Source organism: Oncorhynchus keta, chromosome 31 (assembly GCF_023373465.1).
Source record: "Oncorhynchus keta strain PuntledgeMale-10-30-2019 chromosome 31, Oket_V2, whole genome shotgun sequence".
NCBI classification, from domain to species: domain Eukaryota; kingdom Metazoa; phylum Chordata; class Actinopteri; order Salmoniformes; family Salmonidae; genus Oncorhynchus; species Oncorhynchus keta.
In genome coordinates, this window is record NC_068451.1 from 12,152,199 (window position 1) to 12,175,669 (window position 23,471).

Genomic DNA, 23,471 nt, shown 5'->3' on the forward strand with positions numbered 1-23,471 from the left:
TAAAGGTACGATAGGAATTATGAATACCACAGAGTACCACTGTATACTGGCTTAACTTGATAAACTGTAGTTACAACTTTTGTCAGAGATTCAGAAAGCACCAGTAGATGTCCCTGTTACCTACTACACTACACACCCCTCTATTAATTGAGGCACTGATTAGCACATTGGCATCGCTCAACTAACTCCCTCCCTCTCTTCCTCTTCCTCTTCCTCTCTCACTCTGCTCAGTGATTCACAGTCACTCTTGCAAAGCCAGAGTAATAAAATGCTGACCTCTCAAAGTGCTGCCAGTATCCCTGTCTCAGCATAGAAGGCTGTATAGCAAGAGAAGAGAGGGGAGGGGGAGAAGGGAGAGGAGAGGAGAGGAGAGGAGAGGAGAGGAGGGGAGAGGAGAGGAGAGGAGAGGAGGGGAGAAGGGAGTGGAGGGGGTATAGAAGAAAGAAAACCGGTGGGAGGGGATAGAAAAAAGAGAAACACCATTCTCGGGTTCCAACAGCAGGCTTTGCCTTGTAGAGGGCTCCAGCACTGCAACTCTGTGAAGGTAGGTGGGAGGCTGCTTCTCTCTCAACTGTGGGGATACCGTTGGCATGAGGGTGGCCCTTTCTTTAATCTCTCTCTCTCCCTCTCTTTCTCTCTCTATGTGTCTGCTTGGGGCTAAGCTTTACCCAATGTGCATGTGTCTGTGTGTGAGAGACTGTCAGGGACAGAAAAGTTAGGGAGACGAGTATGTGAATCTAGTTTGACAACATTAGAATTGAACAACTTTATAGCAGGTTCATTTCATCCAACATTGGGTTTATGTTGGTATTGCTTGAATACTTAACTTTGACTGTAGAAATTGGCGTGTTGGTCTTTTAATTGCCTTGGATTATTTTGTCCATGACTTTGACAGTTGACAGTTGGGTATTTCCTATGGGAGTCCAGTGCTCTGATGAAGGTCGACTGACCAACGCTCAGCCAAAATGAAATACATTTTCATCTGACTGGAAGTATGCAGACTTTTCCCTGTTTCTTCTATGGGAGTCCAGTGAAACCCTAAGCTAAAGTATTGTCACTCAATTGAAGATCTTTTGCTGGTATGCTGTGGTTAAGTCATCTCATAGCTGTCTATCATTATACACTTTTGTGGTGTTGTCTCAGGGGATGGTAGATTTAAAGGGGAGTCCCTCACCCCCACCCCCACTCCCAGCTAACTTCACTGCAACACATGGCGTTTGAATAGCTGTGTTGGCTGGATGAAGTCGTCTCTGGGGCCAGTTGTGGCTGATTTGTGTTAAAGTCTTTAAAACAGGCAAAAAAATGTGTCTTCATCGTGGCTAACGATGTGGACTTACAGCAGCTTAGAGACGCATTGGAACTGAATTACAATGTCCTTGTATTGCTGTAAAGATAAATTCCCACCTATTCAATAGTTCTTACTATTTTCTGAACAGTTGTTTGTACTTGAAAAACAATTTCATTGCTTTCAGGCTATGAAAACTTCCATATTGGTGTGTTGTCATCAAAACATGTATTTATGGCGAATGGCAAATACCAGTTTCTTCAGCAAAATACAAATATGAGCATTAACATTTTTCAGGCAACTTTGCCTCTTTTTCCCCCCACAATTCAATTGAACAACAACCCTTCCATGTTGGACAGTAGAAGATATTCTCAGTCATGTTGCTTTTAGTCCTCCAAGTGGAACTCCAGTGTGGGGTGAAGGCCGCAACCAAAGCCGGGGAAGATTTACACCGTTGGAAGTAGCTGACCTGTGAAGCTAAAATTAAGTTGTGGTTGATTTGGAATTTTACACTTGTGCAGTAAGACCTGGAGGAGTTGACCCGCAACTAGTGTGAAATCTTCTAATGTGTCAACCGGAGGAGTGACTCACTGCTTTGACACTTTGGTCCCTCTCTCTAATGATCATTCCAGTTTCACCAAAGTCATGTGGCTTGTCTGTACGTACAGTCATTTTGGACTGTACAACAAGACAGTTGTTTTGTATGAGTTGTTGGAACTTTGTACCTCTCAGAGACTTGGACTTTGTGGGATCATGAACTGGGGAATGGGACATCACCATACAGATTGTGGACCCTTAATTTGGTCCCAAGGCTCCACAAGCTTTTAGTGGACCTGCACAGAGTAGCCGAGATTACAAAGTGAGCGTGAGAGTTGTCAGAACCAGATGCCACCAGTGGAAAAAGCAGAGCCTCTCCAACACAACAGTATGTGACATCATGGCCGCCATGCCATGCAGTTGATGGGAAATTAACTTAAAGCAATGATGAATATAGGGGGATGCATCAGTTTGGTGGTCCCCACTCCTCTCAACAGGTGTGCTCTGTGTGGCTATCTGTGCAGCCAGGTGTCAATTTTCTGAAGTTTTGATTGGCTTAACAAGAGGTCCACCGAGTGGCATAGGTCGCTGGAATTTTACTAACCAACTCCTCAGATGGTTAGCGGCCACAACTAAGATAAAGCTGCTTGAAGTGGTATGTTGTTTAGTAGTGGGTAGTGATGAAATAACTATGTTTCACAAGAGAATCTCTTAGCCAGGCATAACCCAGGTGGAGGGAATGGTTGGGATTCCAGATGGAAAGAAATGTCCTGATCCAGCTGGCTTTGACAGGTGAAACTGTTCCGCTCAGATACTAGGTTGGTTCCCATATAAATCCAATGGGAATACTATGGACAGGTGTGTGCGCACTACTTTCCAGTATGACTTCTCCCAGAATATTAAATATGCTCATTAAATCCTGAATTCTGATTGGTTAAAAGCGCATTAAAATGACACAATGAATCAAAACATGGCATTCTGCCTCTTGAACACTTATCAAGCACATTTGTCAGAAGTCTTTTAAAGGTTTCTGATTGAACACTTGTTGTGCTGAATTGGTATAGTCTCATTCATACACAGTAAAACCTCTGTACTTGGTAGTGTTGTATACTGAGGTCAGGGCGTTGTAAAACTCAGAGCGATAGTATATGCAGCCTATTTATTCAAACAAACCTCATGGGCTCAAGGGCTTTGGTGCAGTTGAATCAGGAGATTCATTTTTGGATGTTACCCTATTGTACAACTTCATTGAGCTACATTCAGGTGTACGTTTGTCCTCATCTGTCCATACAAATTAGAAAAGGAGAAAGCTGTGCTGCTTTTGCATCCAGTCAAGTCCAAGTTGTACCTGCAATGTGCAAGAGAACAAACTTAATGCCAATGCTTCTTGGCACTACGCCTTAATCAGGGAAACACGTGAACTAAAAGGTACATACAATTGTTTGCTCAATAATTACCTCCATCTTTTTACACACTTAGCTGTTTGATCCAGTGGTTGTGCACACACACACACACACACACACACACACACACACACACACACACACACACACACACACACACACACACACACACACACACACACACACACACACACACACACACACACACACACACACACACACACACACCAATTTTAGATGTTCTGTCAAAGTGTATTGTCATCACCAGAGGCTTATTTACAGGTAGCCTAAGCATTCTGTGAAAGCAGTCTATTCGTTAGTCACAAGGTGTGTAGGTGTTTGTTTGCAAGTAGTCACAAGATGTGTGGCCACTCTAATAACATTTGACATTGTAACTTGATCAAGGGCTACAAAGCACACCACTGCAGAAAGGAACAAGGTTAGACACCACAACAATCAGCTGCTAATGGACGTGTTCAACACTCAGGACATTGATTTCCTATTGATGGATGTATTTGGTTTTCTGTTATTGACTTGGGGTGTTAGATTGCCAAACACTGACTTGGGCTTCTCAGTAATCCTTGAATAGCTCTCATAGAACTGTTTCGGTTGCAATGGTAGATGTACGGTCTTCACATAAAGGTAAACTTTTGTGTTTGATTTACTATATAAGTGGTCAGGGTCAACAATTAGGGTCAATTCTGAAAGCATTCCCTAAAAAGAGCCTTATGAAATGGAATGCAGATTTAAAATTGAAAATGTAGATGGATTTGACCCCACACTTGATAGGTGCATTACTCATACCTATGAGTCACCTGTTTCGCCAGAGTTATATACAGTATGATATTGTTGTGGTATTTCCTCCACTGAGTGCCAAGGCTTTGTGTTTGTTTCATGGTTGAGCTCATCTCTCGCTTGAAACTGACCTCAGATCTGTGTTGTGTCTCTATCTGGGCTTGTCCACCGGTGGGTGTAGAGGGAATACGGGTGGGGCCGTTAGCGGGTGTCAGCCAGTGATAAATAAGGGAACGCATCCCTCTGCTCCGCTATCCTCGCCTCTGTAACTCTAAACCCCTAGCTCACCACATTGGAACTAAGAATAGCAAAGAACCTGCACTCTCTCTCCCTCGCTTTCACGTTTTCTTTCCTTGTCCCTCGCTCTCTCCCTCTCCCTTTCGAATCCATAGCTTCAGTTCTACAGTTCATTTCAGTTCAGTTTCCGGAGAAAAAAGGAGTGCTCAGTTAAAATGTTGCAGTGTTTGTGTGTTATGGCAGTGCTTATCTGTGCATTCATGTGGACGGCAGGGTTCTCCAGGGAAATGTGTGTTTATCACTGGAAATATAGTTATTATTACCGCTGCGGACTGGCAACAATAATACTCAATGGAGATCATAATATAAAGGGTGCATACTGGCGGCAGAGAAGTCAGGCGCAGGAGAGCAAAAACTGTGTTCCAACAGAGCAGTTTAATAATAAAAAACACCGTAAAATAGAACAAACAAACAATGGGTAACAAAACCTGTCACACACCAGAATACGTGCACAAACACTTACAATAAACAATTCCGGGCAAGGACATGAGGGGAAAAGAGGGTTAAATACACAATATGTAATGTTGGGATTGAAACCAGGTGTGTGGGAAGACAAGACAAAACAAATGGAAAATTAAAAGTAGATTGATGATGGCAAGAAGACTTGTGACGCTGACCGCTGAATGCCACCCGAACAAGGAGAGTCATCTACAGCCAACAGCTCCCGGTCCCCCACGTCATAGTTTTGCTCCGCCGGGCTGAGCTTCTTCGTGAAGAAGGCACAGGGGCGGAGCTTCCGTGGCATACCTGAGCGCTGAGAGCAGAGAGTACAGCTCCTATCCCAGCCTCAGGCGTGTCCACCTCCACTATGAACGCCAAAGAGGGATCCGGATGGGCCAGCACGGGAGCCGAGGTAGACAGAGCCCTCAGGTGACCAAAAGCCCTGTCCGCCTCAGCCGACCACTGCAAACGTACTGGGCCCCCCTTCAGCAGTGAGGTAATGGGAGCCGCTACCTGACCAAAACCCCAGGTAAACCTCCGGTAGTAGTTGGCAAACCCTGAGAACCGTTGCGCCTCCTTTACCGTGGTGGGAGTTGGCCAATTACGCACGGCTGAAATACGGTCACTCTCCATTTCCACCCCTGAGGTGGAAATGCAGTACCCTATGAAGGAGACAGACTGCTGGAAGAACAGGCATTTCTCAGCCTTGAAGTACAGGTCATGCTCCAACAGGCGACCAAGCACCCTGCGCACCAGGGACACATGCTCGGCACGTGTAGCGGAGTATATCAGAATTACATCAATATACACCACTACACCTTGCCCGTGCAGGTCCCTGAAAATCTCATCTACAAAGGCTTGGAAGACTGATGGCGCATTCATCAACCCGTACGGTATGACGAGGTACTCATAGTGCCCTAAGGTGGTACTGAAAGCTGTCTTCCACTCCTCTCCCTCCCGGATACGCACCAGGTTGTAAGCGCTCTTGAGATCTAGTTTGGTGAAGAAGCTCGCTCAGTGCATTGACTCAATCGCTGTGGCTATGAGTTTCCATAGCCTTCATCTCCGCCTGTGAGAGGGGATACACGTGACACCTGGGATGTGCAGCATCTACCAGGAGATTTATCGCACAATCGCCCCGTCGATGGGGTGGTAATTGAGTCGCCTTCTTTTTGGTAGAGGCGAGAGCCAAATCGGCATATTCAGGGGGAATGCGCACCGTGGAGACCTGGTCTGGACTTTCCACCATAATGGCACCAACAGAAACCCCTAAACACCTCCCCGAACACTCTCGCAACCACCCCGTGAGAGCCCTCTGTTGACAAGAAACAGTGGGGTCATGACAAGCTAACCAGGGTAGGCCTAGCACCACGGGAAACGCAGGAGAGTCCATAAGGAAGAGACTAATTCTCTCCTTGTGACCCCCCTGCGTCACCATGCCCAGAGGAGCGGTGGCCTCCCTAATCAACCCTGACCCTAATGGTCGACTATCTAAGGCATGAACGGGGAAGGGCACAGCCACGGGAACAATGGGGATCCCTAAACTATGGGCGAATGATCTATCTATAAAATTCCCAGCCGCGCCTGAATCGACGAACGCCTTATGCTGAGAATGTGGGGAAAATTCAGGAAAAGTGACATACAAAAACACATGTGCAACAGAGGGCTCTGGATGAGAATGGTGCCGGCTCACCTGGGGTGACGCCAGAGCGCCCTGCCTGCTGCCTCACTACCCAGAGGAACCAACCCGGCACTGACCGGCAGTGTGACCTCTGCGGCCACAGATGGAACCCCCTCTGGTCTCCCTGCACACCACCCCTCCCAGCTCCATGGGTATTGGAGAGGGGGTGGAATGGAACCAACAGGCCACGATCTGAATGTTTGCGGGTAGCCAGCAGGTTATCCAGTCGGATGGACAGGTCCACCAGCTGGTCGAATGTGAGGGTGATGTCTCTGCAGGCCAACTCCTGACGGACATCCTGGCGCAGACTGCAGCGATAATGGTCGATCAGGGCCCTGTTGTTCCATCCCGCGCCGGCAGCCAGGGTCCGAAACTCCTGGGCTCTCCTCGTCCTCTGCCTCAGATGGAAGAGGCGCTCACCTGCCGCTCTACCCTCGGGTGGGTGGTCGAAGACCTGGTGAACTCCTCAAACTGGTCCAAAACCGCATCTCCCTCTCTCCACACGGCGTTGGCCCACTCCAGGGCTTTCCCGGTGAGGCACGAGACGAGGGCGGACACCCTCTCACTGCCCGAAGGAGCTGGGTGGACAGTTGTCAAGTATAGGTCTAGCTGCAACAGGAACCCCTGGCAGTTCGCAGCCGTCCCATCGTATTCCTGGGGATGGGAGAGACAAATCCCACTGGGACCAGGAGAAGGAGGGGTGCGTAATGGAGACCCCGTTTGTGCTGGTGGAGGCGCTGATAGGACTCCCTGTCTCTCCCAGCGGTCCATTGTCTAGACAACACGGTCCATGGCGGTGCCAAGATGGTGGAGCATTGCAGCATGCTCCCGGACGCACTCCTCCACCACTATATCCGGGGTACCTGCTCCTGCTGACTCCATATAGTTGGTCTGGAATTCTGTAAAGGGTGCGTACTGGCGGCAGAGAAGTCAGGCGCAGGAGAGCAAAAACTGTGTTCCAACAGAGCCGTTTAATAATAAAAACCTCCATAAACTAGAACAAACAAACAATGGGTAACAAAACCAGTCACACACCAGAATACGTGCATAAGCACCATAAACAGTTCCGGATAAGGACATGGGGGGAACAGAGGGTTAAATACACAACATGGAATTATGGAATTGAAACCAGGTGTGTGGGAAGAGAAGACAAAACAAATGGAAAATGAAAAGTAGATCGATGATGGGTAGAAGACCGGCGACGCCGACCGCCGAAAGCTGCCCAAACAAGGAGAGGCATCAACTTTGGCGGAAGTCGTGACACATAAGTTGCTCACAAGACACAGTAAATTAAAATAGTTTGTGTGCTTAAGGCCTAGCTACCCAGGTTCTGTCACACTGCTAGTCCTAATAGGACACCAACACATTGACTATTGACACACTTCACTATTATTATCTGAGAGGTCATATCTGTCAAGATCTGTCCAATCTGTATCCCTGTCTCACAAGTGCATCCTCTCCTTTCTCTTGCTTCTCCCGACAGAAAGTGCCCTGCTCTACCCCAGGGGTGTGTGGTGTGTTTGTGACACTAGCTAGGAGCCCAGCCAGCCTGCAGATATGTCAAAAAGCGACCCCCGGGACATCGACGAGGATGCCATCCTCAAAGGGATGAGCCCTGAGGAGATAGAGGCGCTGGAGTGTGAGCTGCTGGAGATGGACCCCGAGGTACTGAGGGCCCCAGAGGGCCCCTTGTGGCAAATAAGGGAGTTAATTGTAGAAAGGATAACTCCAGGGACTCAAAGACTGAGGTATCCACAAGGCTCATAGTATAATAATAATAATAATAAATGTGCCATTTAGCAGACACTTTCTATCCAAACGCAACTTACATTCATATATGCATACATTTTACGTGTGAGTGGCCTTGCGAACCGAGCCCACAATCCTGGTGTACCTTACAGAACAGATTCACTGATACACCCAGAACACCAACACAACTGAGGCACTGCCAATAACATAATCCCCATGTTACCTTGACCTCGGACATTGTAAGACTTACTTAGGAATTTCCTGGTGATTACACAGCTTTATACTGTAGTTACAAATCGTATAAATCCATTTTCCAACATCTCAAAAACAACAGTCTCACACAACCAGCTACTAGAACCTCAGAGGATTCAGAACTCTTTGTACAATGTCCACATGCCCTCTGACCCCTACTGTTTCTGTCCCAGAATGCCATCCTGCCAGCCGGGTACCGCCAGCGTGACCAGACCAAGAAGAACCCAACGGGGGCGTTTGACCGTGACGCCCTGCTGGATCACTTAGAGAAAACAGCTCTGGAGCACGAGGACAGGGACGACCTAGTGCCTTTTACTGGCGAGAAGAAAGGTACGGTACACTATACTACTGAACAACACTACTGACTCCACTACTCCGGGGGTGTAGTGGCTTTTGGGTCCTGACCCACCGTTTCAGAACCACTGCTTTAAACTGAAAAACAATCCAATGTTTTGAACTTTATAAATAAGTAATGATAAGTGATGACTTAAAAGTGTCATTTTAGCGGTTTGTCTAACATTGATATGGAAATGAGATGCATACAATTATACAATAGAAAATGTAGTTTATTGGAGTTTAGTGTTAGTGTTTTCAGAAACAATCCAAATCATTGTTTTACTAAAACAAAAACAAATCCACTGTAAGGGGAATATTACAATCATGTCATTCTTTAGAATCTCAATAGAAACGTATATGATAGATACAAGATACATACTGAGAGAACAAAGGTTTTCCCCTGGTGCTATAGGTACTGTTTGTTTACAGTCTGCTCATGACCCCTTGGATACTAGTTTCCCTGACAGTCCCTCTGTATGTGTCTTTCTCTCTACTTCTCTCCTTCTTCTCTCTCTCTCGCTCTCTCTCTATCCCTCTCCAGGGAGAGCGTTTGTTCCTAAGGAGGGCCATGGTAAGATCCCCGACCATGAGCAGATCACCCTGGAGCCTGAGCTGGAGGAGGCTCTGAAGAATGCCACAGACGCTGAGATGTGTGACATTGCAGGTGAGAACCTATCCATTTTTTTTACATTTTTGTCATTTAGCAGACGCTCTTATCCAGAGCGACTTACAGGAGCAATTAGGGTTAAGTTCCTTGCTCAAGGGTACATAAAAATTTTTCCACCTAGTTGGTTCGGGGACTCAAACCAGCAACCTTTCGGTTACCTGGCCCAACCGCTAGGCTACCTGCCGCCCTATCCCTCTCTGTCCTTACATTGTTTCAATGTGATGTTGCCCAATACTCCCAGCTGGTATGAAATAGAACATTGTGGCCCCGCCTGCTTTGCGAGAAAACAGCCCATGGTTATCCTTGGTTACCCCATTGGCTCACAGCAAAAACTTGACCTTTTTCAAAATCTTATGCCTGGGGCCGGCCCTGTGTAATGTTACCCAATTGTTTACAGTGATCCTGGCCTATTTTATTATTTTGCCATAGGCCCATATTATTCCATTGCTCATTGGTCCATAATATTATTGTTCCAGTGCTTCACAGACCCAATCCCACACATACAGACATGCAGAGACATGGGATGTGGGACATGGCATGGGGGGGCTCCAATTCCCTGCGCTCAGCAGCAACACGAAAATAAGCTGGTCAAGAGCCACCAAAAGAAGGGAGGAATGGAAAGAGGGATGGGGAGGGAGTCAAAGACTTGCCTGTTGGGTAAAGGTACTATATCAATTTACACCAAACAAGAGGCAACCTTGTTTTAAATGTAATTAATTGAATCAACATGTTTACATTTTTTCCAATGGAGATGTTAAATGCTTGAACAGATATTTTGGTCTCATATGCGGTCATCATTTACAGTGCCAACCCGATTTGTTGGTTGTTTTTACACTCACACTGTGCTTACTTCATATCAATGCCTAACAAGGACTTCATAATTTACTGCATCTTCAAAATGTGCTCTCTGACATTGTTTCAAAACAACAAAGTTTTTTATGGTTCAATTTGATATAGGTGATTTTCACATTTTTTGTTTCCCAATGATATCTAATTCAATGAGAATTCACGCCTCGACCTCTTTTGAGCTACACAACCATGTGAGACCATAACACCCTTATTCACATATCATTCAGAGTATGGCCCAGAACAAACACTGTTTATAACATTAGTTAAATCCCACTCCGTATCCACCCACGGTGCAGGGGAGCCTCAGTCCGAGAGGCAGGCCTCCTAACTGCTTTTCCTTTAACAGCAGAGCCACAGCCACAGAGCATAGGCGTTTATTTATTTTATTTATTTATTTCACCTTTATTTAACCAGGTAGGCTAGTTGAGAACAAGTTCTCATTTGCAACTGCAACCTGGCCAAGATAAAGCATAGCAGTGTGAACAGACAACAGAGTAACACATGGAGTAAACAATTAACAAGTCAATAACACAGTAGAAAAAAAAGAGAGTCTATATACATTGTGTGCAAAAGGCATGAGGAGGTAGGCGATTTTGCAGATTAACACAAGTGATAAATGATCAGATGATCATGTACAGGTAGAGATATCGGTGTGCAAAAGAGCAGAAAAGTAAATAAATAAAAACAGTATGGGGATGAGGTAGGTAAAAATGGGTGGACTATTTACCGATAGACTATGTACAGCTGCAGCGATCGGTGAGCTGCTCAGATAGCAGATGTTTGAAGTTGGTGAGGGAGATAAAAGTCTCCAACTTCAGCGATTTTTGAAATTCGTTCCAGGCGTAAGGAAAGTGACAGTGGGGGAGTTTGGGGAGTGGAACTGTGTGTCCACATAGATTAGCCTGTCATTAACCCCCTCACTGAGAACACAGTTTTGACCCTGGAGGGAGTCCAGATGAGGATTAAACTTCCGTTAGCCTCTGTCACTCTTTTGTTTGGGGCTGGATCTGAGTCCACAATAGCATAGCTGCCTGGCCGGCTCCACCAGCAGCAAGGGAGGGAGAGGGACTCAGTCAGTTGAGATTTAATTGATGCTTTTTATTCACTCTTAATAATACTGATGGTATTTGGGGAATTGTTGTTATTATTGAGAGGCTGGGATGTACTGTAAAGCTACTGTAGAGTCAAGCATGGTGACATTGGCACGTTTGCACCAGACCAGCTGTCTCTGGATCCCTGTCTCCTCACAAGGCCTTCCCTCACATAATTCCAAGCCTGCCCTAGGTCGGAGCCCGTGAGCGGTGGGGGATTGCTGTCACAGCAGTTGGTGTGTGACACAGTTTGGTAGCGAGGGGCCGTCTTTAATGAGACTGTGAGAGAGATATTCAAAGTGCTGCCCTCTACTGGGGATTTGAGCAAAGCAACAGCAGCTCCAGTCCAATATTTTTAGGAGACCATTGTTCTACGTCCCATCTTGTAAAATTAGCAGTGCTTAGCTGAGCTAACTCACCCGCATATTTGGAATTTAAAGTACTTGTCCCCAGGGCGTGGTGTCAAACGGAACAATACAATGGCCTCTATGTCTATGTATGCATCTAAATTAGGGGCCAAATAACCATTCATTATAAGTTGGCCCATTTTCAGTTAGAATAACATTGGGCTTGGTGTGTCTGCATGGCTCGCATTGTTTGGTTTCATAACGTCCTTAGGGCCTGGAGGCACTGAGATGAGAGACAGTGACTGCAGCTCTCTCTGTGAGAACTGAGGAAAGGCTACAATGTCCTTATCTGGTCAAGCAGACACACAGAGTAGGCACGTGCATAACATGGTAAATACTGTACCTCATGATACAATGTACTGCACAGTGTTGGGTGTATACTGTAAATGTACAATTCAGTTGTTGAAATAGATACACCTCTCTACATGAAGATATGTAGAGTATAATTGAGATTGGGAGACCTGCCTGTCAAAACAATGCCCTCATAAATAATTGCAGTCACATACACTCTCAGTTTAGTTATAATGAAGGCCTTGTGATTACTTACTGGGGCAATAACATGCTAAAGGTCTCAGCTGACAGCTACCATTAATTATGTTGAACTGAGGAAATATTACTGGATGATGAATGAGAGTTACAGATATATAAATCCGTCCCATTTCTTTGCAGCTATTCTGGGAATGTACACACTGATGAGCAACAAGCAGTACTACGACGCCTTGGGCACCACTGGTACCATCGCCAACACAGAGGGCATCAACAGTACGTATGACGAGGTTGACCAGCAGAGCAGAACATACCTACTAGGGTATTCAGTATATTACATGTTTAGGAAAGTCTTACACTAACCTGTGATACTCCTGCGCTTTTAGGCGTAGTAAAACCAGATGCATTCAAGATCTTCCCAGACGAGCCCCCCAACCCCACAAACGTGGAGGAGACCCTTCAGCAGATACAGAAAAACGACAGCAGCCTGTTTGATGTCAACCTCAACAACATCAAGGTGAAGCCAGTGGGCTTTAGATCCTATGGTCTGAACGTACACTGTGACCAATTCAATGAGATCACTTGATGGTAGCGTGTAGCCTTGTGTGTTATGGCGTACTGAATCAGCATAAAGTGATTGACATCTGTCTGTCCTGTAGGACATTCCCATCCCAACTCTGAAAGAGATCTTTGAGGCGATGAAGGGCAACACTCACGTGGAGTATCTGAGCATTGCCGCTACCCGTAGCAACGACCCCGTGGCCTATGTGAGTACATCTTTCTCCCCCAGACTAGCAACAAAGAATCTTCATTTTCACATCCTTATTGTAATTTTTCCCCTGTTACTAATGAATGTGACTCTAGTAACATACATGTGTCTGTGTGTGAATCAGGCTGTTGCTGAGATGCTCCAGGAGAACACCACTCTGCAGAGTCTTAACATCGAGTCCAATTTCATCACCTGCGAGGGCATGAATGCCATCGTCAAGGCCATGGCCAACAACACCACACTGACAGAGATCAAGATCGACAACCAGGTCAGACACCCATACAGAAAGTATGCTGTAGTATGAATACATACATTTGAATAGTGCTACATACTGCATGTATGCTGTATAAACAACTGAATATAAAACAAATTCCCTGAGTTCCTCAAAAGACATTAAAATACTATAGAAAAAACTATAATAATCTTATAATATGACAATGCTGTGATTTTGTTGTGTGGTTATGGGGTTATTGAAGTCCTTTTCATCCTTTGACCCACCCCACTCCTAGAGACAGAAACTGGGGGACTCCTGTGAGATGGAGATTGCCACCATGTTGGAGAACAACTCCAGCATCGTAAAGATCGGCTACCACTTCACCCAGCAGGGACCTCGGGCTAGAGCAGCCATCGCCATCACCAAGAACAATGACATGAGTGAGTGTCTTGAGAATGCATGCGTACTGTCAATTATTGTATTCCAGTTGTGCTTCGTTTAACATGGTCAATTTTAAAGTGCTTGACATTCTTCCTGTTAGGGTTTTTGTGACGAGGCTGTCATAATACCCTCAGAAAGTGGCTATAATTCTGACATAATGACAGATTTTCAGTTCATGTTTAGTTGTCCTAGGTGTTCTAACCTGTTACTGAGGTATTTCAGCTTTCGGATGACCATTGATAATGTACTCTGGCTGACTCATATTGTTCCTTTTCTTTCTCTATCCAGTTCGTCAACAGAGAGTAAGATGAGATGAGAGTGGAGCAACGAGATTGCGCTCACAAGACGCTAGCCTGTCAATTCAGCCCCTTGGACCTAACAACTCAAACAACTGCCATTGACAGCTTTGCGCTAGCTTTGTCAATGGGGCGCAACAAACCCTCTGTGCTCCTCACAAGGCCGGGTGTTCATTTCTGTCTGTGTCCAAGCTTTCCATTTCATTAACCACAAACAGCTTTTTGTAGACCATTGAATTCATCATAAAAGCATTGTACAAAAGTGTTGTAAAGTGTCGTTTATGCTTCTAGACTGTGCCATGAAAACACACTCAGAAAATGACTGAACTCCTACATGGTGGTGGTGATATATCTAGGAAAAGAAAATCTGTAAATACTTTAAATAAAATGTTTAAATAATTGTTTTAATGGGCTGAATGTGATATTTTTGCCATTTCATCACCTCATGTGAACATACATAATATTCAACATTCATAATTTCCATGGTTCAAAATTCAGAGCTGACACAAGGTACAAGCAGATACAAGAGTATACCGTGTGCTCCGAGATCTTGAGAATTGGAACAATTCAATACCTCATTGAGCCTGCCGGATCCCCAAACCTATTTTTACTCCCCCCATTGGGAATGTAACCCAGTCCTCTGGGCTTGAGTTACCCTTCCCAGAATATACCAACTTTTAAAAGGGTCTGAAGGGGAGGGGGCACCCATATGCACCCAAGGAGACTCGTGAGCCTTCACCAAACAGCTGCTAACCTCTGAGGATTTTCATAGCATTGGAGTGGCTCCCTTCTCCATGTACACATTCATTGTATACCTGTATTAAGCAATGTGTTTGGATTATTAAGTAACATTTATAATTTCTTGTAAAGAAATGTCACCTAGCAGGTTTTGAATAAATTGGGAGATGGGTTTTGAAACCTTGATTGCAGCGGTACGGCAACATCCATAAAGAGTGACATTTGGCACAGGGATCAGGCTTGTAATGATTTAAGGTCAGTATTGCCATACCAGATGCTATTCCTGGGGTTATTTATTCCCCTTTGATTATTCAGCCACAGTAAAGTGCATGTGTATTTATAGTTAAGTAGGGTACCAAGCAAAGCATTTAGCGACTGACCTGGTATACAGTTCTAAGTTAAGTAGTGCTTTATTTTACTCCCTTGTATCTGGGTTATTCAAACAGACATTGAACATTGTGGCTAGTTAGCAATGGAGGACAACTGTTTTGTTTAGTCATCTAAAAGTACAAGTAACATGATAGAATCAACATGACTTATTGCATTGACAATTTAACTCCATAACATCAGTCTTGATGACACAAAGACTGCATCGACACAAGAGGTCAAAACTGTCAACAAACACTCCAAACGTCTTGTGGAAGTCACGCACTGAGCTCAAAAATAATGATCAGGTACTCAGTTTTTGCCACACTTTAACGCCATCATTTAAAACTAACCCACGTTAAGTCCACACGCTCCCTTTCTCTAGGTTATCCAATATATAGAGTGATCACAAATGAGAACCTTCTGAAGAATGTTAACCGGTGGCTCCACTACCAAGATTAGCAGTAATATTGTCCTATATGCTGTTGATTTATGGTAAACTCACAGAAGCATAGCCTTAACAGGGGAGGTGTTGGACCTAAATAAAATGGGCAAACGGAATAACACAAAGGGTGCTGAGAATCAATCAAAGCATTGTCTCAAGCACCAATGCATCTTCCCTGAGATAGGGAAGCATGGAGGCAGTTCAAAGGAACAAAGGAAGCATGGAGGCAGTTCAAGATGATCTAGTACTGCTCTTATAGTGTTGTCATTACCGCAACAGAGTGCACTTCATAACTGTTGAGTCAACGGATGTATGTCCAAACGGGACCTTTGTGTCAGTGGCAGGGTTTGAGGAAAGGTTTAGGGATTGTGGGAAGGTGGTGGTGTTGATCTGGTCACTGCTGCTCATCTGGTCAGCCCTCTGTTGAGTCAGTGGGGGGAGAGGATGGGAGCAATGAGGGTTCCTCTTCATCTGAATCAAACTCCACATTCTCATCCTTTACCCACTGGCCACTCCTGTCTTGCAGCCATCCCGCACTGAGGCAGAAAGTGAAAGAGAGGTGGTAGAAAAGTTAAGATGGCATACTGACCTCTGGTGGTGAACTTACATAATTGCAGCCTTCACATTTGAAAAAACAACACTTAAAATGTGCATGAAGCCAGTGAGAAATTTGAATGAAATGACCAGTGATCAGTGTTGAAGCTGAATGAGTCAAGACTTTCTGGGTACACAGTACCTTTTCAATTTAAGGTAATGCTCCATCTCTCTCCTCCTTTGAGCTGTCATAGGTTCCGACTCCTGGTTCGCTGTTGGCTGAGACTCCTTACACACTTCATTATTGCTCCCGATTGGACACGATCCCTGATTGACTAGTGAGGATGAACGGCATTGAACAAAAGGGTTAGAGGGGAGAACAATCATTATAGATTTGTAATAGGATAACGTTATTAACAATAAATCTAGACTTTACCTGCTGTATTACTGTTGGAACTGGGTAAGGACATGATGTCTGTATCTCTTATCTCCACTGACATTTGATGTGGTGATGATAGTATTGTGCTGGAGGGGCTGATGTCACAGTCTGGAATGGAACTAGTTGATCCTTTTTCAGACTTTGTACTGGAAATACATTTCAAAGGGGTCTATGAACATGTGATTGTAATAATGTGTAGGGTACTACTCCAAAATAACATATCACTTTCAGCATAGAGTACCTTGTCTTTTTGTGACAACTGTTGTATGGCACAGTCTTCAATAAGGCGTGGTGGGTGAGTTTACGTGTCTGTGTCAACAGGGGGGCAGAACTAGAGGGTTCCTATGGGGAAAACAAAAAAACAACATGACACATAGTCAACACTCCAGTTTACACTAGTCTAAAGCCTCAGGTTTACAAAGACAAAATATTTCACTGAGTAACCGAGCTAGTTATATAGCTTTACCTGTTGGCTATCTTCAGCTTGAACATAGTTTTCATGTTTTCGTTTAGATATCTCATTTTTCAGTTGAGTTTTCTTTCCATAAAACCACTTCATCCCTGGCAAAGAAAGGATCAGTGTTGGTACATTCAGCTTTCACAGATGGTTTTGATATAGCTTCCTGCTTGGGAAAACAATTGATCATTCATATGTACCACCTTCGAGATGTCTTTTCCCCTTTCTGTGTACTGTCAGCATGTCAACTGTATCAAAAACAGGGCGGTATGAACACACAAGGCATGTGTATCTGAAAGGGAATTAGGAAAAAAAATACAGATGCTCATGATAAGTGCTTGCTCTGCCAAATAAAAACAACACTAAGATCTGGGTAAGGATTCATTCCAGTTGATAGCAATGATGCCGGTGCTTCACCTTCCATTTTTCATCAAGGCTGCCTCATCCTCTGGAATGAAATTGGACAGGAGATCTGCAACACGCCGTTTCTGGGAAATAAATAATTAACGTTAGCTAGCTACGTTATCTAACTAGATAGATACTTGGTTAGCTAATATGAAACAGTGCAAATTACAAACTTTACCATATAGCTAGCTAAAGTAACGTTTGAATCAGTTACGTATGGTCACAAGCTGCTCCATGCGTCCAAACTGATTTATGTAAGCAACTAGTAAGATGGCTTACCTTGAGGATATTCAATTGACTCTGATCATTGCCATCTCTTTTAAACGACATTTAGGTTTAGCTAAATATATTTGGTAGTTGAAGGTCTTTATTTGCTAATAGCTAGCTACTCCAAGCATCTTCAAAACAGTTTGTAATTTAGCTACTTCCTGCTTTCAGCGAGGAATTATGGGAGTCGGTCATACCACGGCAGCCATGGAAACTGACAGCTGCCTGAATAAATCTTTATGGTAAGTTTTTGTTTAGAAGCGAACTAGTCGACGGGATAAGGTAAACTAGCTACATGCACTTTAACACTCATGTTATTAGCTAGCACCTCCCTACAATAACGATTATACGGGGTTTCTAGTTGTATACTCGCATGGTAGGCGATTTAGCTAGCTGGCAAACTATTGCTAGGTAGCTTACCAGTTACAAGCTCCACCATGTTCCACGGGGAACGGGCTCCTCTTTCAACCAGTGGAGACGGTCTAGTCCCCGTTAACCGCACGAGGTCATACGGCAGTCTTGTACAATCCAACCTTTCTCCGGTACGACAAAGACGAATTGAACACCTAGTTCAACCAGGAGAGACGCTGCAAGGACTCGCGTTGAAATATGGAGTATCCGTGAGTAGCTAGACAATGGCATTGACATTCTTCCTGATTGTTTGACTATTTTTAATGTTTCCCCAGTAGACAGTTTGTCAGTGAGGAGTTTTTATTGCATGACAACTCAAAATTGGCTATGGTGATAACTTTGTTTACCTTCATAAACTCACATATTCTGCAATTTTCTCTTTTTAACAGATGGAACAAATCAAAAGAGCAAATAGACTGTACACGAATGACTCGATATTCATAAAGAAGTCTCTTTCTATCCCTGTGCTGTCAGACTACAACAGTGATGCTAATAGTGGGGTAGATGTGACTGAGGAGGACTCAGGCCAGGTACAGGACAGTACAAGTAAAGAAGGCTCTACTCAAAATGGGAAGCCAGTGAACAACTCTGAAAAGACACAAGAAGGCATATCAGAACTTTCTCCAATTAATTTCTTAAAAAGGATGGATTGTATGATCAGCCAGTCCAAGCAAGCTGTGAAAAGATGCCAAGAGGGAGAAAAACGGTAAATTCACCCAGATAACTTCATATTGTACTATTCTGTCCTGTCATAAACTAGTGGTCAGTCTGAGAGTTTACGTTAAAGTTCTTAAAGATGCACTATGCAGAAATCGCTCCACCAAAATCCAATAGTTTTCCTAATTTCAGTTTGTAACAAAACAAGCAAATATATTGTGGAGAATCATTGTACCATCTTAACCGCTGTGAAATGCCTTTTCCATGACCAAAAATATTGTATTTAGCTGTTTGAATATGGTGTACAAAACCGAAAGAGAAAATATGCAAAAATGAAATTTAAGAAAAGGAAGCATAGAAATAGTTCACAAAGAACAGATTTACAGCTTCTTAGATTTGCTTTCAATGAGAATGACAGATCTATAACACATTTCTATTTGAATTTGGTCAGTCGCCCAAAACGTTTGCAGCTTTAACTTTGATGAAATGCTAATATCCATTTAAACATGTAGGGTGTCAATGTGACGATGTCATGACATCAATAGCATGTTATTATCAGGGGTTCCCAAACTTTTTTTGTCCCGTGACCCCATTATGATTAATTTAAATAATGTACCACCCCACCATGTAAAAAAAGGTATGTAATCAACGGCCAAATGTTTCCATGTTTTAATTGGGGCTAAGACAGTCTATTGCAAATCAGTCTGACAGTATTTCAATCTGAAGGAAGTATGCTTTGAAGTGACATGCAACAGAAAGGTATTGGGAAGCTCAGAAGATGATCAGGAAATATTTTTGTATGATCTTCTGTGTAAAAAAGAAGGAAAAAAAGTCTGATTTAGTTCCTTGTCTTATCCACTCTTAATGATTCATTTGTGGTCATTGTAGAGGCAAACAAAGTCTTATATTTGAGTGATGGGGTCATATCATTTTGAAGCTTAAACGGTTCAAAAGATGGAGACATATTTGTAGGAAGGAACTGCATCTAGCGGCAACAGCAAGTTAAAACAAATGTATTTACGTTTTTCTCGTCACCCAATAGTTTGGGAAACACTTATGTGCTTAGCTCTTCATATAATGATTTTGTCAAGCTTCTGTTTATTTCACCTGTTGGGGTTTTCCATCACAGATTGACATCTTTGGAAGCTTGTACCACCAGCAAGACAACAGACCGTCGATTTACAAGGTCAAACAGTGCCACGGTCGTCACCTCTCCCAGAATGCATCAGCAAGCCATACTTGGTGCATTGCCCCTCACCATCACCAAATGCACCAAGAAACTGAGAGAAAGAGAGGATGAGATCTTTGAGTTGTGATTTCATTGCCTCTGTCAGGCAGATCATGGGACACATGTACTAATGCATAAATCAAAGGGATTGGCCGCCAAGCTAATCTGGCAATACAGATTTAGGAGAGTTCTTATTTTCACTAACGAGTAACCTGCTGCTCTATGGACTTGGTACTTGAAAGTTGGTCGTTAGCACTGTTGATATAATTGTTTTGCTGGGAGGATGAGTTTCATTTTGACAATACACTACTGGTTAAAAGTTTTAGAACACCTACTCATTCAATGGTTTTCTTTATTTTTACTATTTTCTCCATTTGTAGTGAAGACATCAAAATTATGAAATAAAACATATGGAATCATGTAGTAAACAAATCAAAATATGATATATTTTAGGTTCTTCAAAGTAGCCACCCTTTGCCTTGATGACAGCTCTGCACACTCTTGGCATTCTCAACCAGCTTCATGAGGAATGCTTTTCCAACAATCTTGAAGGAGTTCCCACATACGCTGAGCACTTGTTTGCGGCTTTTCCTTCACTCTGCAGTCCGACTCATCCCAAACCATCTCAATTTGGTTGATGTCGGGGCATTGTGAAGGCCAGGTCATCTGCACTCCATCACCTCTTGGTAAAATAGCCCTTACTCAGCCTGGAGGTGTGTTGGGTTTGTTCTGTTGAAAAACAAATGATAGTCCCACTTAGCCCTAACCAGAACCAATTTGGACTCCAGACCAAAGGACAGATTTCTACCGGTCTAATGTCCATTGCTCGTATTGCTCGTGTCCATTGCCCCAGAAAATCTCTTCTTCTTATTGGTGTACTTTAGTAGTGGTTTCTATGTAGCAATTCAACCACGAAGGCCTGATTCACCCAGTCTCCTCTGAACAGTTGATGTTGAGATGTGTCTGTTACTTGAACTCTGAAGCATTTATTTGGACTGCATTTTCTGAGGCTGGTTACTCAACTGAACTTGTCCTCTGCAGCAGAGGTAACTCTGGGTCTTCCATTCCTGTGACGGTCCTCATGAGAGCCAGGTTCATCATAGCGCTTTATGGTTTTTGCGACTGCACTTGAAGTAACTTTCAGTGCAAAGCTGTCATCAAGGCAAAGGGTGGCTATTTGAAGAATTTCAAATATAAAATATATTTAGATTTCTTTAACCATTTTTTCAAAAAAAAAAAAAAAAAAAATTATATGTTATTTCATAGTTTTGATGTCTTCACTACAATGTAGTCAAAGTAAAGAGAAACCCTTGAATGAGTAGGTGTTCTTATACACTACCGGTCAAAAGTTTTAGAAGACTTCTTATTAAACAATGAACTATTTACAAGTTATTTCAAGATGTAGTACATTGATTACGTATTATATATTAGCCATGTCCAGAACAGCACTGTCTGGTTGTCCGTTTACTACACAAGACGAGAGTCAGAATGTGGCACTTTGGAGTTGTGTTTGTATGTTAGTGTGATCTTGTAAATCTCCAAGCTATGTTTGGCCACAGGCGCTAGATCATGTGAGTTATGCTACCTCGTAGTGTCTTATGCAATGTCAGAAATGTGAAAAATATGCAAGTCTTGGAGAACAATAGAAGTTGACTAAATACATTTATTATTGAAACCAATGTGAGTTGGTATAGCCTAGTCTTCATTGGGTGTTTGTTACAATTACGCAATGGTGTACATATTTATTTTTAGAAGAATACTGAGCATTGCGCTTTCTTGTTCTAATCTTGGCACTAGGTTGTAGGCAGTGGTAAGGTTGTATGTATTGTATTGTTAACACTGAATTAGCCATACTCAATTAAAGTGTGAAACTTGTTGGATCTCCTTGCTATTTGTTGCTTTTCTGCTGTTTAAGTAAATATAGATGTGTAGTTTAGAAGTACAAGATATATTTTATGTTGCCTTTAGTTATTTCAGAAGCATCTGGCATGGTTACTCTTTTTGAGATGTGATTTTACCGTTGATTCACCAGTTTGTCCCTTTTTTACCCAGGTATTTCCATTTTGCACACTACCTACTGTACCAGTCAAACATTGGACACACCTACTCATTCCATTTTTTTTTCCTTTTTTTACTATTTTCTATATTATAGAATAATAGTGAATACATAAAAACTATGAAATAACACATATGGAATCATGTAGTAACCAAAAAAGTGTTAAACAAATCTAAATATATTTGATATTCTTCAAAGTATCCACGCTTACACTTTATGATAGCGTTGCACACTTGGCATTCTCTCAACCAGCTTCATGAGGTAGTCACCTGGAATGCATTTCAATTAACAGGTGTGCCTCGTTAAAAGTTCATTTGTGGTATTTCTTTCCTTTTAATGCGTTTTGAGCCAGTCAATGGACATAGACCGGTGGAAATCTGTCCTTTGGTCTGATGAGTCCAAATTTGAGATTTTTGCTTCCTACCCCCATTTCTTTGTGAGATGCAGAGTATGTGAACGGATGATCTCTGCATATGTGGTTCCCGCCGTGAAGCATAGAGGAGGTGGTGTGATGGTGCTTTGCTGTTGACACTTTCGTGATAACAAATCAATACAAATCAAATGTTATTTGTCACATACACATGGTTAGCAGATGTTAATGCGAGTGTAGCAAAATGCTTGTGCTTCTAGTTCCGACCATGCAGTAAGATCTAACAAGTAATCAGTTTCTCTTTGGGTCTTATAAAATGACTGTTTTGTATCTCCACAATAGATGTGCACTGTTTTTGTAAATAAGCTTCTATTTTTTCTTTGATACATACAGTACTGAGTCATTGCAAGCTGGACCACTAGATTGTGGTACTCTTATTATTTAGAATTCAAGGCATCCTTAACCAGCATGGCTAACACAGCATTGTGCAGCGGTATGCCATCCCATTTGGTTTGTGCTTAGTCCCACTATCATTTGTTTTTCAACAGGAAAATGAGCCAAAACATACCTCCAGGGTGTGTTTGACCAAGAAGGACAGTGATTGAGTGCTACATCAGATGATCTGGCCTCCAGAATCACCTGACCTCAACCCAATTGAGATGGTTTGGGATGAGTTGGACCGCAGAGTGAAGGAAACGCAGCAAACAAGTGCTCAGCGTATGTGGGAACTTCTTCAAGACTGTTGGAAAGGCATTCCTCATGAAGCTGGTTGAGAGAATGCCAAGAGTGTGCAAAGCTTCATCAAGGCAAAGGGTGGCTACTTTGAAGAATCTAAAATATATGATATATTTTGATTTGTTTAACACTTTTTTAGTTACTACATGATTCCATATGCTTTCTTTCATAGTTTTGATCTCTTCAATATTATTTTGCCATGTAGAAAATAGTAAAAAAATAAAGAAAAACCCTTGAATGAGTCAACTTTTGACTGATACTGTATGTATACACATTGTCAATTTATTGATAAATTGCACATATTGTACATTTTATTAACATTAACTAAAGATGTGAAGTCAATATATTCACAAATAGACAATAAGGC

The 23,471-nt window shown here is 43.1% G+C and overlaps 3 protein-coding genes across 4 annotated transcripts; 2 read left to right on the forward strand and 1 right to left on the reverse strand.

The window, feature by feature from the left end:
* Positions 1–385: 385 nt before the first annotated feature.
* On the forward strand, positions 386–14,404 carry LOC118364453 (tropomodulin-4-like). The gene is made up of 10 exons (XM_035745996.2): positions 386–544; positions 7,923–8,104; positions 8,614–8,770; positions 9,318–9,440; positions 12,460–12,552; positions 12,663–12,793; positions 12,936–13,043; positions 13,170–13,313; positions 13,555–13,699; positions 13,989–14,404. Exons 2-10 carry the CDS (start codon positions 7,997–7,999, stop codon positions 14,009–14,011), a joined length of 1,032 nt encoding a protein of 343 aa, XP_035601889.1. The 5' UTR covers positions 386–544; positions 7,923–7,996; the 3' UTR covers positions 14,012–14,404.
* scnm1 (sodium channel modifier 1) lies at positions 14,380–18,138 on the reverse strand. Of its 2 annotated transcripts, none has more exons than XM_035745998.2 (8): positions 18,068–18,138; positions 17,393–17,463; positions 17,179–17,267; positions 16,985–17,079; positions 16,760–16,860; positions 16,516–16,664; positions 16,282–16,414; positions 14,380–16,081 (listed from the first exon to the last, which is right to left on the reverse strand). In XM_035745998.2, exons 2-8 carry the CDS (start codon positions 17,404–17,406, stop codon positions 15,958–15,960), a joined length of 705 nt encoding a protein of 234 aa, XP_035601891.1. In that variant the 5' UTR covers positions 17,407–17,463; positions 18,068–18,138; the 3' UTR covers positions 14,380–15,957. The 2 variants fall into 2 exon arrangements, with proteins under 2 accessions (XP_035601891.1, XP_035601890.1); XM_035745997.2 differs by lacking the exon at positions 18,068–18,138 and adding an exon at positions 17,660–18,004.
* lysmd1 (LysM, putative peptidoglycan-binding, domain containing 1) lies at positions 17,387–21,823 on the forward strand. Its single transcript, XM_035745999.2, has 5 exons — positions 17,387–17,483; positions 17,819–17,889; positions 18,120–18,267; positions 18,448–18,764; positions 19,845–21,823. The coding sequence occupies exons 2-5, from the start codon at positions 17,828–17,830 to the stop codon at positions 20,029–20,031; spliced, it is 714 nt and encodes a 237-aa protein (XP_035601892.1). The 5' UTR covers positions 17,387–17,483; positions 17,819–17,827; the 3' UTR covers positions 20,032–21,823.
* Positions 21,824–23,471: the final 1,648 nt, after the last annotated feature.